Source organism: Megascapheus bottae, chromosome 2, assembly GCF_031878675.1.
Source record: "Megascapheus bottae isolate mThoBot1 chromosome 2, mThoBot2.hap1, whole genome shotgun sequence".
NCBI lineage: Eukaryota > Metazoa > Chordata > Mammalia > Rodentia > Geomyidae > Megascapheus > Megascapheus bottae.
The window spans coordinates 90,940,656-90,957,417 of NC_143510.1; the positions used below are offsets into that span (position 1 = coordinate 90,940,656).

Here is a 16,762-nt window from a genome sequence, read left to right on the forward strand (position 1 = left end):
AGAGAGCAGCCCTCACCAACAACCAAAGCTGATGGGGACTTGAAGCTGAACTATTCAGCCCCCAGAACTATGAGAAAAGCAACAATGTAACAAAAATAGGAAGAAAAACCATCCAGAAATGAGCATCCCACCCACTTCCACCCACTGCCCTAGCTCTGCTCTACTGCCATCAAGAGGCTCACTACATACCTAGCTATTCTAAAGCATCAAAGCCAAAAAGAAGAAAATCCAAGATCCAACAAGACTGCTTTGAGAGTAAGATAAACAATAATAGTAAGATGACATTTATTTACTTCAAATTAATATGCTTTTGAAAAGAAAAGAAGGACATAGTATTAGAACAAAGAGGCACAACTGCTTTGTGTTAAGTGAGGAAAACATGGATTGGGATGATAGAAAACAGGTTCTCTGAAGTAAGCAATGAAACCACACAATACATCAATATCCAAAGATACTATATAAAACACATCAAGATGAAAAGGTAAGTTGAGGTACAGGTAAAAATGAAAATAAAAGCCAGGCACAGTGGCTCACACCTGTAATCCTAGCTACTCGGGAGGCTGAGATCTGAGGATCATAGTTCAAAGCCAGCCCAGGAACTAAAGTCCGTGAGACTCTTATCTCCAATTAACTACCAGAAAAGCAAAAGTGGGGCTGAGGCTCAAAGGGTAAGCCTTCAGCTGAAGAGCTCAGGGACAGTGCCCAGGCCCAGAGTTCAAAGCCCCACGACTGACCCCCCCGAAAAAAAGCTATATGTTATTTTAATTAGGCATTTTTTAGTTATAAGTGACAGAAATTTAATTTGAATTCAGTAAGGCAAAAGTCATGGAAACCCAGTATTATAACTGAGCCTAAAATATAATGAAAACAGGAAACTTTTGAACTCTTATATTTCCTTTTCCCATTTTGTTCCTTTCTGTAAAATGCCTTCCTTGGATGTGGGGTTACATGTGATTGTGAGGATTTGAACTTAAGGTGTCAAGCTTGCTAGGCAGGTGCTCTCCCACATAAACTACGACCCCAGCCCTAACATCTTCATTTGCTCTCCATGCAGTGGCTTTTCCATCTAGATGTGAACGTAGATACATACAGTTCCAGGTTCACACATCACAACTTCAGATTCACACTTCATGTCCAGCAACCCAAGAAGTTTTCTTCTTACTTGCAATATAAAGAATCTGGGAGAATGAATCTGATTGGACAAGCACGTGACAACCATTATGCCAGTCACTATGGCCAAGGGTAGAATGATACAGCATACAACTCACATTAGAAAAATAATCAATTCTCCTCCCCCCAAAAAAGAAAAATAAACAATTCCCAATTCACATTGGCAGGACCAATGTGAGAGAAAAAAGATCAAGTCCTTCTAAACCCAAGAAAAACATCTAGAAGGTACCAAAACTAGAATAGCTTTGTAAAAGATCAATGAATAGGCGAGAAGTTTGGTCTAGTGGTAGAGTGCTTGCCTAGCCTGCACAAAGACCTGGGTTCAATTCCTTGGTACCACATACACAGAAAAAAGCCAGAAGTAGTGCTGTGGCTCAAGTGATAGAACGCTAGCCTTGGGGAAGCCTAAGCACAGTGGTCAGGCTCTGAGTTCAAGCCCCAGGAATGGCAAAATAATAATAATAATAATAATAATTAAAATAAAAAGATCAATGATGCTGGGCACAGTGGCTCACTCCTGTCATTCTAGCTACTCAGGAGGCTAAGGTCTGAGGATCCAGGTTGCAAGGCAGCCCAGGCACTAAAGACTATGAGACTCTTTCTCTAATTAACCACTAGAAAACAGGAAGTAGCACTGTGGCTCCAGGGGTAGGGCAGTAGCCTTGAGCTGAAGAGCTCAGGAACAGCACCCAGGCCCAGAGTTCAAGACCCTTGACCACAAAAACGAAACAAAACAAAACAATGAACAAGGACAATGATTTCTGCAGTCATTAAATCGTTTCTTGAACACCTAAGTTTTAGGAAATATTCTAAGTACTAGCAACATAAAGAAAAAGAGACAAGGCCTCATACTTGTGGTACTTTTAATAGGCAGAATATGCAATTAGACATAAGCAAAGCATTTCTTGTTTTTGTTTTTGTTTCTGTTTTGGTCAGTCATGTGGCTTGAACTCTGGTCATGGGTGTTGTCCCTAAGCTCTTGACAACTCAAGGCTACCCTCTTACCCCTTGAGCCACAATGCCACTTTCAAAGCAAAGCATTTCAAATGAAACTAAATGCTCCAAAGAAAGTAGCTAAAGGTGTGATTGCTAAACATTAATTTGGGGTGTGGCCACACAGTCTTACTGAGGAAGCAATATAGCTGAATGTTGAACAGCCATTTGAAGACAAAAGGACAGAATGCACCAGGCAATGGAACAGCTCCTTTTTTTTTTTTTCTTGCTCAGAAAAGCCTTCCACAGACAGTTAGTAATCCCCTCCCACTGTGTCCTACCCACACACCTGGGCCTCAGATGTGGTTGGGCCCTGCTTTCAGATATGCTCATCAAACCTTACACTTGTCCTTTATAGTACTTTCACAGTTTGCAATTGCCAATTTGATAACTGTCCTTTCCCCATTCGACTAGAACATCTATGGAGGCTAGAGCTATATTTATCAGACACTTAAAAAAAAGTTTGTGAGCCAGGTATGGTTGCTCATAACTGTAACCTTAGCTACTCAGGGGCTGAGATCAAGAGGGTCACAGATGAAGGCAAGCCTGGGCAAAAAGTCCACAAGACGTCATCTTAACAGAAAGGGGTGGGAACAGCAATATTCAACTGTCATCACAATTATGCGAGACGCATAAATACTAAGATTGCATCAGGCCAGGTTAGGCAAAAAAAAAAAGAAAAAAAAACCTTTCATAAAAACAACCAAAAAGAAAAAGGCTGGAGATACATTTGAGCGTTAGAACTCCTAGTAAAGCATAAGGCCCAGAGTTCAAATCTCATACAGAAAAAGTTTGTGAAATGAACATGCATACAGAGGTAATATCTATCAAATGATGAGGAAGAGTCTATGTGAGTTTATAATATCATACAGATATTTGGAAAAAGGCAAATTCAAAAGTCCTGGGCACTGAGATGCCCCATCAGAAAGATATATCCTATAAGATATCCTAGAAAAGCATGTATTAGCCTTCAAATAATATTTATAAAATATCTTAAACTAGGCGCCAGTGGCTCATGCCTATAATCCTAGCTATTCAGGAGATTGAGATCTAAAGATCACAGTTTCAAGCCAGCCTATAACACTCTTATTTCCAACTAACCACCAGAAAACCAGAAGTGGAATTGTGGCTCAAAGTAGTAGAACACTAGCCTTGAGCAAAATAGCTCAGACACAGTGCCCAGGCCTGAAGTTCAAGCCCCATGCCGCCCCCCCCCCCCCCCGCCCCTGCCCCACTAAAAAAATAGAAAGAAAATCTTAATACTTCTGGCATATTCTTTATGGACTTACAATCCTACCAATATCTACTCTTCTTTCTATATTCATTTGATAGTGAATTTATCTCCATTCTAAGTTGAAATTCAGTTGCCTGAGTCTACCAATTCTCCCCACTAAGTATCTTCTAAATATAATCTCTCAGGCTGGGAATGTGGCTTAGTGGTAGAGTGTTTGTCTAATATGCATGAGGCCTTGGGTTCAATTCCTTGGTACCACATAAACAAAAAATAAAAATAAACAAAATTAAATCCAATCTCTCTTCTACATTTTCTTTAGTTCAGACTCTGGATCTAATATTATCACCTATGCCATCCTGAGTTTCTTACTTACCTTACTCTGTCTTCCAAGCTACCCTTCATTCCTCCAGAGAGAAGTATAAAAAAATATCTGATCAAGTTATTTCCAAGTTTAAAAACTTTCAGTGAGGGGTCAGGAGTTTGGCCTAGTAGTAGAGTGCATGCACAAAGACCAAAGTTCAATTCCTCAGTACCACATCCATAGAAAAAGCTGGAAGTGGTGCTGTGGCTCAAGTGGTAGGATTCTGACTTTGAGAAAACCCAAGGAGAGTGCTCAGGCCCTCAGCTCAAGCCAGGACTGTTCCTGCCCCCCCCCCCCAAAAAGCCCTTCAGTCAGAGTTTAGGAGTGTGGCTCAGTAGCAGTGTTTACATAACACAAACAAGGTCCTAAATTCTACCCACTGTGCCAAAGAATAAAACAAAATCTTTTAGACAAATATCCACACAAAACAAATACTACCAGTCTTTAAAACAAGGTTTTTTCAAACCCACAAAAAAGAAGTATAAAATAAATAAGAAAGCTTATCTAAGGATAAAGACACAGGAGTGCTGGGCTCTTGATCTGGCTGTGAGTTCAACCCTTTAGGTGTGAGGGATCCACAGCCGGCCTCACTGTTAGGGGTTTGTGTTTATGAGAGAAGGCTTAGAAGAAAACAATAGGGAGGAAAAAGGGTAGCTAACTACTACACAGGTTATAACATATTTTGAGGTGTGGGTCTAGAGGCAGAAGGACCTTCATATAGCCTTAAGGCAGGGGACTACACACACCAAGCCATTTGCCCAGTCCCTGGATCTATGACACCCTTCAAGGCCTGAGCTCCAAGCCATCTTTGTAAGATTGGTTCTAGACACTTGAAGATAGAGGGAACAAAAGAAACCAAGAGAAAAAGTGAACATGGGTAGCTTCCAAGAAGAATTTCTTATGCAAAACAAACCCGAAATTATGTGGAAAATACACTTTTTTTTTTTGCTGTTCCTGGGGCTTGAACTCTGGGCCCAAGCACTGTCCTTTGGCTTTCTCAAGGCTAGAGCTCTACTATTTGAGCCACAGCACCACTACCAGCTTTTTTCTGTGTATGTGGCACCAAGGAATCAAATGCAGGTCTTTGTGCATGCTAGGTAAGCACTCCACTAGGCCAAACTTGCGGCCTGAAAATACACTTTTAAAAAATGACTTATAAATATAACCAATCAACAATTAAAATTTAATGTTCACTTCAAATTAAATACAGGAACTTTATAGAATCAATATTTATAAAATAGTTTAGATCCTCTAACAAAAGTTTTTAAGGGCCGGGAGGTTGGCCTAGTGATAGAGTGCCTGCCCAGCATGCACGAAGACCCAGGTTCGATTCCTCGGTACCACATACATAGAAAAAGGCTGGAAGTGGTGCTGTGGCTCAAGTGGCAGAGTGCTAGCCTTGAGAAAAGCCCAAGAACAGTGCTCAGGCCCTGAGCTCAAGCCCAGGACTGGCAAAAAAAAAAAAAGTTTTTAAATAAATGATTGACAAATACAGGACTCATCTATAATAAAGGATTATGAAATTATGAAATGATTAAATTAATGATTAAATGACAAATTAAGGAGCAAGATACAACTGGTTCACACTTGTAATCCTAGCTACTCAGGAAGCTGAGACTGATGACTGCAGTTCAATGCCAGCCCACATGAGACTTCATCTCCAAAATGGCAGCAAAAAGCTGCACTGGAGGCATGGCAGTAGTTACAGAGCATCAACTAAGCACGCAAGCAGAGCAAGCAAAACCCAGTACTGGGGTAACAATGTTCAAGAAGTAATGTACTCACTACCTTACGATATAGCTATAACCCCTCTATACATCACTCTGATAATAAAATTTAAAAACCCAGTACTACCAAAAATAAACAAAAAATCTAGAAGTATATGATTTAACCAATTACAAATTTTAGATATAAAACTACAGTCATTAAGAATTTAAAACAATGTGCATATTACAAAATTAAGAAAACTGAGGGAAGGGAGTAGGAGAAAATGATGAAGGGGTGACACTGATCAAGATGAATATTACTCATAAACTTCTCTGTTGAATGGCAATGCTTCTGTACAATTACTTAAAGATAATAAAAATGTATTTTTTGTCAGTCACGGAGCTTGAACTCTGGACCTGGGCACTGTCCCTGAACTCTTTAGCTCAAGGATACAACTCCATCTCTGAGCCACAGGGCCACTTCCAGTTTTCTGGAAGTGGTTAATTGGAGATAAGAGTCTCACAGACTTCAGTGCCAGGGCTGGCTTTGAACCGTGATCCTCAGAACTCAGCCTCCTGAGTAGCTAGGATTACAGGCATGAGCCACCATGCCCAGCTAATAAAAATACATTTTAAAAAAGAATTAAAAGAAAAACAACCAAAATAGCTACAACATACAAGACTCAGACTGAAATAACTGAAGAGAGAATTTGTGGTTATAGAAGACTATAAGGAATTCTCCCAAAATACAGCAGAGAGAGGCAGCAAGATTAAAAATAATTGAAAGCCAGAGGGCAGATTACAAGGCCCAGTAGTCACCTAGAAATTTCAAAAGAAGTTAAAGTAATAGAAAAAATACTTGAGTCAAACACTGAGAATTTTATAGAAAATATGAGTCCTTGCATAAAAATCGTATCTAACCAGTACTGTTGGCATTTGTAATTCTAGGAGGTGGGAGGTTAGGACAGGAGGATTGAGAGTTTAAAACCAGCCTGATCCAAACAAAATCTTACACTTGTCTTACAAAATCAAACACTGAAGATGTAGCTTCTTCTATAACACACCAAAGATACAGAACATATAATACATACTGCTGGTGATTCTGGAGATACAACATGGACAAAGCAGACAAAATGTCCCTGCTTTATGAGATTTAAACATTATACAAAAAAAAGAGATCGACAATAAACAAGACAGTACATGCTGTAATGGAGTCAAATGATGAAGAAAAGTGAAACAAAGAACATGGCTAGGATATGTCAGTGCAGAAGAAGTTGGGGTTACTTCTTTTGATAAATACTGTCAACATATAAGGTCTAACAGGATTTTCTGATTGGGGGAGCTAAAAGATGAAGGAAGCCATGCAAATTTCCAGAGAGTGACACTCAGGCAAAGGGAACAAAGATTGTGAGGACCACTGAAAAATCTGGAAAAGATCTCTTAGGACATCCTGAATCTAGAGTAGGTTCCAGACTCTGATAACTTGGATCACTACAATTTCTCTTCCATTAATTTCTTAGTAGACTTCACATTCTACCTTTTTTCTTTTTGGGTCTTAAAAATAATCTTTTTTGGGGAAGAAGGGGCAGGTCCTGAGTTCTGTCCCTGAGCTTTTATGCTCAAAGCTAGTGCTCTCTCAAGTCCCACAACTGACCAAAAAGAAAAGCTAGTGCTCTATTATGTGACCCAAGGCTCCACTTCCAGGTTGTTTTTTGTTTGCTTGTTTTTGTTTTTTTTTTAATCATTAGTTGGAGATAAGAGTCTCAAAAACTTTTCTGCCCAGAATGGATTTGAACCACAATCCTCAGATGCCTGCTTTTTGAATAGCTAGGATGACAAGCATGAGGCATGAGCCACTGACACCTGGCTTCTCACAAAAGTCTTTTTTGATTATTGTAGTGGGGCTTGAACTCGGCCTAGGAGTTGTCCCTGTGCCTCTTTTATGCTCAAGGCTAGCGTTCTACCACTTGCGCCACAGTGCTGAGATGAGTTTCCTGGGACTTTTCTGCCCAGGTTGGCTTTGAACTGAGATCTTTAAATATCAGCATCTTGAATAGCAAGGATTATAGGTATGAGCCACCAGCACCTGGCTCTCAAGTCATTTTTACCCAGTAACTATTCAGTGACCATATTCCTTTCTTTAGGTCTCTCTTCTATAACTTTTGTTTGATGAAAAGTTATCTTTTTTTCTTTTTTTTTGCCAGTCCTGGGCTTGAGCTCAGGGCCTGAGCACTGTCCTTGGACTTTCTCAAGACTAGATACCACTTGAGCCTCAGCACTTCCGGCTTTTTTCTATGTATGTGGTACCGAGGAATCGAACCCGGGTCTTCATGCATGCTAGGCAAGCACTTTAACCACGAGGCCAAACTCCTGGCCCAAAAGTTATCTTTTTTTTTCTGGTTCTAGGGGCTTGAACTCAGGACCTGGGTGCTGTCCCAAAGCCTCTTTGTGTTCAAGGCTAGTACTCTACCGCTTGAGATACAGATCTGAGATCTCAGCCTCCTGAGCAATTTAAAATTACAGGCTTGAGCCATGGGCACCAGGCAAAAGTTATTTATTATCTACTATGTGCCAAGGTCTGCTGGATAAAAGATTAACATAGTACATCTTTCCTCAGAATCTAGTCAAAGAGATATATCTAATTTATGTAATAAATATTACTATAAAAAGTGCCACACTGATCCTAAAAATAAAATATTGCAATTAGTTCTGTCCAGTGAGAGAAAGAGTTGGAAATGCAGAGGAAAGATCTCTGATAGCATCTGAAGACTAAGTAGGATTTCAACAAATACCAAAGAAAGAACATTCCAAGGAAAAGAAATATTAAAGTATAAGCACATAGCTGTGTAAGCAAACAATACATTCATTAGGATGGTTTCTGGATATAACGTATTACATTGTAGAATGATGAAATAAGAGTAGAAAGGTAAGAGGGAAGCTTGCAAGTGGTTTCCAAACTATTTTGACTATATACCCCATCAGTAACACTTTCTTAGGACATACATCTATCCTCAATACAGGTACATTTAAATATAACTTATGTCAATCAGTGAAATTATATTCATTAATATGTACTAATTTAATGAATTATACCAATGCTGCAACTAGACCTTTTACAATCAACAATGCAATATACCCTTGTTGATTTATCAATTCTAGTTTGCTCTCTTGGTTCTAACAGTCATCAAGAGTACTCATGAAGTATACAGTTGTGTACTTATGTTTTTGGTCCTAAGCTGAATTGTTAGGGAATCTGAAAGTCCTTTATGATAATGAATTTAAACATATCTATATGTATTATGCTTGCATATATAAAGGCATAATAAATGCATAAACAAGTTTGTATATTTATATGCTGTATAGTTACACATTTTCCTATTTTACCTCCCAAAGTAGCTCAGAAGTTATTTACATCAGGGGTTGGTCTCTCTATAAAATCATCAGCATTCTGGGGCTGGGAGTTTGGCCCAGTGGTAGAGTGCTTGCCTAGCAAGCATGAAGCCCTGGATTCGATTCCTCAGTACCACATACAAGAAAAAGCCAGAAGTGGTGCTGTGGCTCAAGTGGTTGAGTGCTAGCCTTGAGAAAGCCCAAGGACAGTGCCCAGGCCCTGAGTTCAAGCCCCAGGACTGGCAAAAAAAAATCATCAGAAATAAATATTCTGTAGATTGCAAGGAAAATATGCCTTTTTAAAAACCCACTCTTCTTCAAACATGCAAATTTTAATTAGTACTTTACTTTTAAAAATTTAATTTAATCTTCATAAAAGCTAATGCCTTTATAATGTCCAGATGAAGCAGTAGAGTATAATCAAAACTCATGAAACATTTTCCAGTTTTATCATTAAGCCTCAAACCTGACCTAAAATAGTTAAAATATAGTATGTACAGTTAACAAATACGATTTATGCTATTATTTTATTTGACCATAAATCATTTTTTTTGCCAGTCCTGGGCTTGAGCTCAGGGCCTGAGCACTGTCCTTGGACTTTCTCAAGGCTAGAGCTCTACCACCTGAGCCTCAGCACCACTTCTGGCTTTTTTCCATGTACATGGTACTGAGGAACTGAACCCGGGTCTTTGTGCATGCTAGGCGAGCACTCTACCACTAGGCCAAACTCCAGGCCCCTTTTTTAAGTTCTGATGCTAGCTACAACATGGAGGACATTATAATAGCGAGTGAAATAATTCACATACAAAAGAACAAAGACTATATGATCCATCAATATAAAGTACCTGGAATGGATAAATTTACAGAAACAAAAAGCAGGTTAGGGGTTTGGTGAATTGGGAATGGGAAGACATTACTTAATGGTCACAGTGTTTCTGTTTAGCCTGGTTTTAAAAAAGATTTAGAATAGTCATGATGTGGCACAACATTATGAATGTAATTAATGCCACTGTGTTGTATACTAAAAAAGACAAATGTCACACACGCACACAAGTGCGCACACATGCACACGCACACGCACACGCACACACACACACACACACACACACACACAGATATGCACTTGTTTTTTTTGTTTTGCCAGTCCTAGGCTTGAACTCCAGGAGTAGGCACTGTCCCTGAGCTTTTTTTTTTTTTTTTTGCTCAAGGCTAGCATTCTACCACTTGCGCCACTTCCGGCTTTTTCTGTTTATGTGATACTGAGGAACTGAACCCAGGTTTTCATGCATGTTAGGCAAGCACTCTACCACTAAGACACATTCTCCTAGCCCAATATATACACATTTTAATACCATACTTAATATACCAAAACACATATAATCATGCGTCTTAAATGGATGATTTGTATGCATGGGAATTATATTTCAGTAAAGCTGTTTTTATGAAAAAGGAAAGAAAACAATGAGCTCTTAAGTTATGAAATGACATGAAGGGATCTTAAGAGAATGTTGCCAAGTGAAAGAACTAAATATGCCTTATGAGCCAACTTTATGATACCTGGAAAAGGCAAAACTGTAAAACCAGGAGTCTCCAGGGATGCGGGGGAGAGATCAACAAATGGACCACACGGTCCATTACCAATAACAGGAGAAACCATGTGTGGGTTGGGAGGAGTTTGTAGAAATTCTGCACCTTCTGCATAATTTTTCTGTAAACCTAAACCTCCCTTATAAAAGATTTTTTTTTTTTGCCTGTCTTGGGCTTGGGCTCAGGGCCTGAGCGCTGTCCTCGGTCTTTCTCAAGGCTAGAGCTCTACCACTTGACCCTCAGCATCACTTCCAGCTTTTTTCTATGTATGTGGTACCGATGAATCGAACCCAGGTCTTCGTGCATGCTAGGCAAGCACTCTACCACTAGGCCAAACTCCTGACCCGAAAAGATCTATTTTTTAAATGCTATCACAGAGATTGTACTAAATTTTAACCTCTTCTAGTGATTCATTTAACTATTGACTTTAAACACAAATTAAACTCTTGTATTAAAGTGCTGATTCTTTCACAACAGCAGACTCTCAAGCACTGAATCATCTCCGTATTCTATATCTTTTCTTTCCACCAGCTCTTCTACCCTTGACAGAATGATTTTATGACCTAAATTTCTATACTCATGTAACCATTCCTAGATAGCTAGTGTTTGATAGTTCTAGAGTCTTTGGGATCATTATTTATGACTAAAATTCCAACTCTAATTATGAACTATAGAGACATTATGCCAATGTGTCATGCTTCTTTATTTACTTTATTCATTTTCTTGAATGGGTCATTTTGCAGGAACCTAAGTGTGTTAAGCACTGTGTGTGTGTGCATGCACACGTGTGTGCATGCTGATACCAGAGCTTCAACTGAGGACCTTGTTTGTGCTCTCATTTAACTTTTTTGCTCACAGTTGGGCACTCTACCATTTGAACCATGCCTCTAGTATATTTTTTGATGGTTGATAAAAGACGTCTCATTGGCTTTCCAACTCAGTCTGGCTTCAAACCAAGATCCTCAGATTTCAACTTCTGAGTTGCTGCAATTACAAATGTGAACCACCAATACTCAAACATCCTTTTGAAAACAAATATATTAGCCAAATATAATGGTACATGCCAGTAATCACAGATCTTTAGGAGGCAGAAGAATTGAGTTAGTCCAGCCCAAACTAACAAAACCTTAAATCAAAAATAAAGGGCTGGGCATGGTGGCACATTCCTGGCAGACCAAATGTTTGGAAAGTGGAGATAAAAGGATTATGGTTTGAGGCCTACCCAGGTAAAACATTAGTAAAACCATCTCAAAAAAAAAAACAATAAACAAGCAATAAAGCCAAGAGCTGGTGGCTCACACTTGTAATCCTAGCTAATCCCCAGAGGCTGAGATCTGAGAACAGTGGTGCAAAGCCAGCCTGACAGGAAAAGTCTGTGAGACTTATCTTCAATTAATTATCAAAAGGCCAAAAGAGCTGTGGCTCAAGTGGTAGCCCTGAGCAACAAAGCTCAAGGACATTGTTCAGGCCCTGAGTTCAAGCCCCAGAACTGGCCTAAGCATACACACACACACACACACACACACACACACACACACACACACACACACACACAGCGCAAGGAATAGTGATTAATTTGGTCCCAGCTTCTCAGGAAACAGAAATAGAAGGATCTGAGGTTGGTCTGGGCATACATGAAAGACCAAGGAAGAAAAATAAGGAAGATGACTAGAAGCAGTAAATTTGATCAAAGTAAATTATAGCATTGTACAAATAGCACTATGAAATCCTTTTGTATAACTAAATGACAAAATTGCCTTTAAAAAAAGCACAAGATGTTCTTAATGTACTATGTTATTTCTCTTCTCTTTTTTTTGCCCTTTGGTTAATCTCATACTGTTACTGTACTTGACTTTGTTACCTGGTATATTGCATATACGTTTATTTGTTTATTTGAAATAGGAAAGGGAAGGGGAAAAACAAGATGACTGGGAAGGGGTGGGGGGAGATAAATGGGGACAAAAACATGAGAAGGGGTATCAATGTATAAGAAGTAATATACTTACCACCTGGCAAATGTAACTGTAACCCCTCTCTCTATACATTACCCTGACAATAAAAAAAAAGCAGAAGACTGTATCTGATATAAAAGGACTGAAGAAGTGGGTTAATGTACAATCCCCCATAAGAAAACAACCAAATAAATCATTTTTTTAAAAAAAGGAATACAAGTCTCTGGGTTCAATCCTCTGTACTACAAAAACAAACAAAAAAGACAATCATATTTTTCTACAATATGACTTAAGAGTAAACACAGAGGATTAAGCTAGAATCTTAACTATGCCAGAGGAAAGGGATCTGTTTCATTTAGGAGCAATCTTTTCCCCAGATCCCCGTTTTAGCTGAACCACCCTAACCTCCTGGTCCTCAATGACACACTGTACAATTTCTTTAACTGTTACCTTGGTCTTTTCCAGCTTCATCTATGTGTTGAAAATCTTTTAACATTTGAAGATTACAGAAGCCCTCTCTGCAATGCTGAATAACTTTCTTTGATCCATTCTTGATGAGATAATCCATTAGGGTAAGAGATTTATACACATGGCGCCAGTTCTTTCCATGGTCACTGAGTCTCTGCCACAGCATATTCATAATCTCTGAGAGTGAAATTGTGTTGAAAGTCAAGTCACTGATAGCTAACATCAGAGAACTAGAGGGCCCCCATGGGTCATTAGAAGTCGCTTCCCTGACTTTTATTTCAGCATCTGAGTAATTTTTCACGAAGTTTTTCACTTGCCTCCTGAATGCCATAGGTAGGCCGGATTTGAAGGTGAGTTTCGGGATAAGAACAAGGAATTTGATTTATAGAACTTTTGACAGGCAATTGGTCCCCAATACTGCTGCTCTCAGATACAAATGATTAATCTCCATGTTGATAAATTAGTTATTTCCTGCAAGGAAAGTAAAAGAAAAAAAGTGAGTTAAATGCTTTAATGTCTATAGAAGACCAAGTCAGTCTGAAAACTCTAGATTTACTTTCACTTACATCAGCCAAAATAGAGAGTATCATATAAATAAGGATTGGTACAGGAAAAGCTCTTGTAAGAGAGTGGCTTATATGATCTAGATAAATAAGTCTTGCTAGTCCTCTAAGCTCCTGCAGAAAATATCATACAACCTCTTGGACCAGAAATACAGGATGGTGGGGCCAGGAGGGTAGCTTAGTGTTAGAGTGCTCCCCTAGTATGCAGGAAGCCCTGGGTTTAATTCCTTGGTACCACATACACAGGAAAAGCTGGATTAGTGCTGTGGCTCAAGTGGCAGAGTGCTAGCCTTGAGCAAAAAGTGTCCAAAGACAGTGCCCAGGCCTGAGTTCAAGTCGTAGGACAGGCAAAAAAGACAAAGAAAGAGAGAAATACATGATGATAACACATTAAATGGATAGTAGAAATGTCAATATTTAAAAAGATAACTTGACTTTAATATATTCCTTTTAAACAACAAGTGATTACAAACAGATCTAAATAAGATAGTTTCTAGAGGGTCAACTACTTAAATACTTCAATCTCATTAGGCTCCACAGCTAACTCATGGTAACCTAAAACCTCAGTAAACTAGGGGAAAGGTATAATTACTTTCTTTACTTACATTTCATAAAATAAATGTGGGTTTAGGATTAAACAGTGATTCAAAAGATTCAAACAGTGTAAAGATTTTTCTGAAATATGGAATGATTAGTATGTGCCTGACATCTCAAAATAAGTACTTATAAGAAGCCTATTTGATAGAAAAATACATTAAAACTTATAAGAAGCATGCAGCCTCAAAATTTTAAATGATGGTTGTAAGTTACCAATTCTTAATTTATATGAAACCATTCCCTTTCCTCTTTTTCATTATTTTACATTAAGGTGAGTCAGCCAGTTTGCAATTTCTCTAGTGATTCAACACTGATGGCTACCAAGGCAGCGTGCCAAATTGATTTCAAGCCCTGATGAGCATCCAGACCCAATGAAGCCAAGATGAACTATAATTAGATTTTTACTAGAGAAACTGCACATATACAAAAGAAAAAATATTATTCATAATAAATGTTTGTTATTTTCAGTTGTTTCCCTTCCTATCCTCTTGTTCAGGGCTGAATAATCTGTGCAGTAAAAGACATGAATTTTCAGAAACATCCTAAATAAACTCTTACTTCTTTTTAAAATAGCAATAATTAACCTTTAGGTTAAAATACAATGTACCTTCAAATGAACAATACAGAATAAGGTATTCATCTAAGATTTTTTCAAAGCTGGGCACCAGTGGCTCACACTGGAAAATCTCAAGACTCTTATCTTCAATTAAGCACCAAAAGGCTAGAAGTGATGCTGGGGCTCAAGTGGGGCTATCCTTGAGCACAAAAGCTTAGGAGCAGTGACTAGGACCCCAGTTCAAGCCATAGGACTGTGCATGCGTGCACACACACACACAATTTCTCAGAGACAGTATCAGCCATAGAAAGCAGAAGTATGTATGTTTCTACAACTACCTGATTTTCTTGTTTGCACTTCCAATATTGACATTTGATTCTGACTTTCTCTTGCAGTAAAATCCTGGTTTATAGTGTTTCAATAAGCTATTAAAATTTTCCATTTCTACTGTCCATTTTTCTCCTCTACTAAAATCACTCAATGTAGAGATGCACCATGACATTGACTTAGAGCAACAAATATTGATGTTCCTTCACAAGTCTATTTTCTTTTTTTAAAAAAAATTGTTAGAATTATAACTTGCTGAAAGTGAACAAAAGTTGTTAAAATATTTTTTTTAACAACTGGGAGTTTGGCCTACTGGTAGAGTGCTTGCCTATGCACAAAGACCCAGGTTAGATTCCTCGGTACCTTATACATAGAAAAAAGCTGGAAGTGGTGCTGTGGCTCAAATGGTAGAGCTGTAGTCTTGAAAGCCCAAGGATAGTGCCAGGCCCTGAGTTCAAGCCCAAGGACTGGCAAAAAAATTGTTGTTGTTTTTTTTTTTTTTACAGATATCTATATTTTGGAGGACCAATCTTAAGTTTTAGGCTTACCCATGTTCTCTAACCTGCATTCTTAGATTTTTTTAAGTCTTTTCTTAAATATATTTTCTTCCCCCAGAAAACTAGTAAAATAGGAAGTGGTACTATGGCTCAAAGTGGCAGACTGTTAGCCGTGAGCCAAAATCTCAGAGATCCTAGGTCCCAAGCTCAAGCCCCATAACTGACAAAAAAATTAAAGTCTTTTAATCCAAAGTAGTTTAAAATGGATGTGCTTGACATCATATCAAAATTAAATATGCTCAACTATTACATACAGAAAAGCCTGGATAGATAAATTAGTATCACTGAAGTTCATGTATAGTAACATGAACTTTATAACATGAGTATAGAATATATAAACCGTCATCATTCTGAAATATAGTCTTTCAGACTAACAAGGGACTCATCTAATTGATGTTATTTGTAAAGTATGTCAGATACTATGTTTTAGACACCTGAAGACAAATTCTCAGTTTATTCATACTAGCAAATAACTTTGAGAAAGTAATTACGGTCATGTACTGCATAATGACACTTCAGTCAATGATAAATAGCGTATGACAGTGGTCCCAAAGGATTATATAACCTGGTAACATCATAGCCACCTTAATTTATGTAAGTATACTGTATCTGAATAACGATGCTACTATATGTACTATGACAAAATCATCTAATGATGTAATTCTCAGAGTATGTCCCTGTCATTAAGCATAACATGACTATATAGTGGTAAAACATCTGAGACAAATTAGTGGCAAGGAGGTGAATTTCCACACTTGAATTTCAATTGTCTGTCTACCCACATTATTATAATATGACAAACAGAGGGAAGAAGTTATTTCAGGTCACAAATCTGTCATCTCTTCTGAGACATCTTCACTGCCTCACTACTCAGGTCACTTCATCACACTCCATCAGCACTAGGTTCAGTTCTCTCACGACAGTTGGAATGATCTCTTAACTTCCTATTTGTTATCTATTCTTTGCCTTTCTTTACCACTAGGCTAGAAGCTCTTTGAGGACAGGAACCTTGACTTACTTAACACTGTAATTCCATGTTTAGTGGGAGGCACTCAAAAAATTGTGATGTGTATGACTAAATCACTGAATTATTCTATTTGGGAATAGACTTGCAATGATCACACAGCTTTAATAATAAACATGATATTAAAAATAAAATCTAGTTCTTGTAATTGTTAAGTAAATTTCTAGAATTTGAGCAAACATTTTCAAATCCATCAACAGATATTTCTTGAGAACCTACTATTTATACAGCTTTGTGGAGAAATGTGAAACAGGGTGTTTACATTCAAAAAAACTTC

At 38.2% G+C, this 16,762-nt stretch overlaps 1 protein-coding gene across 7 annotated transcripts in view; it reads right to left on the reverse strand.

Moving 5' to 3' along the window:
* Positions 1–16,762, reverse strand: part of Enthd1 (ENTH domain containing 1) — a 105,603-nt gene that overhangs the window by 87,132 nt on the left and 1,709 nt on the right. For all 7 annotated transcript variants that reach the window (XM_090328762.1, XM_090328763.1, XM_090328766.1 and 4 more), the window contains exon 2: positions 12,844–13,332. In XM_090328762.1, the coding sequence (XP_090184888.1) occupies positions 12,844–13,192 (349 nt within the window). In that variant the 5' untranslated portion in view covers positions 13,193–13,332. The remainder of the gene's footprint in view (positions 1–12,843; positions 13,333–16,762) is intronic.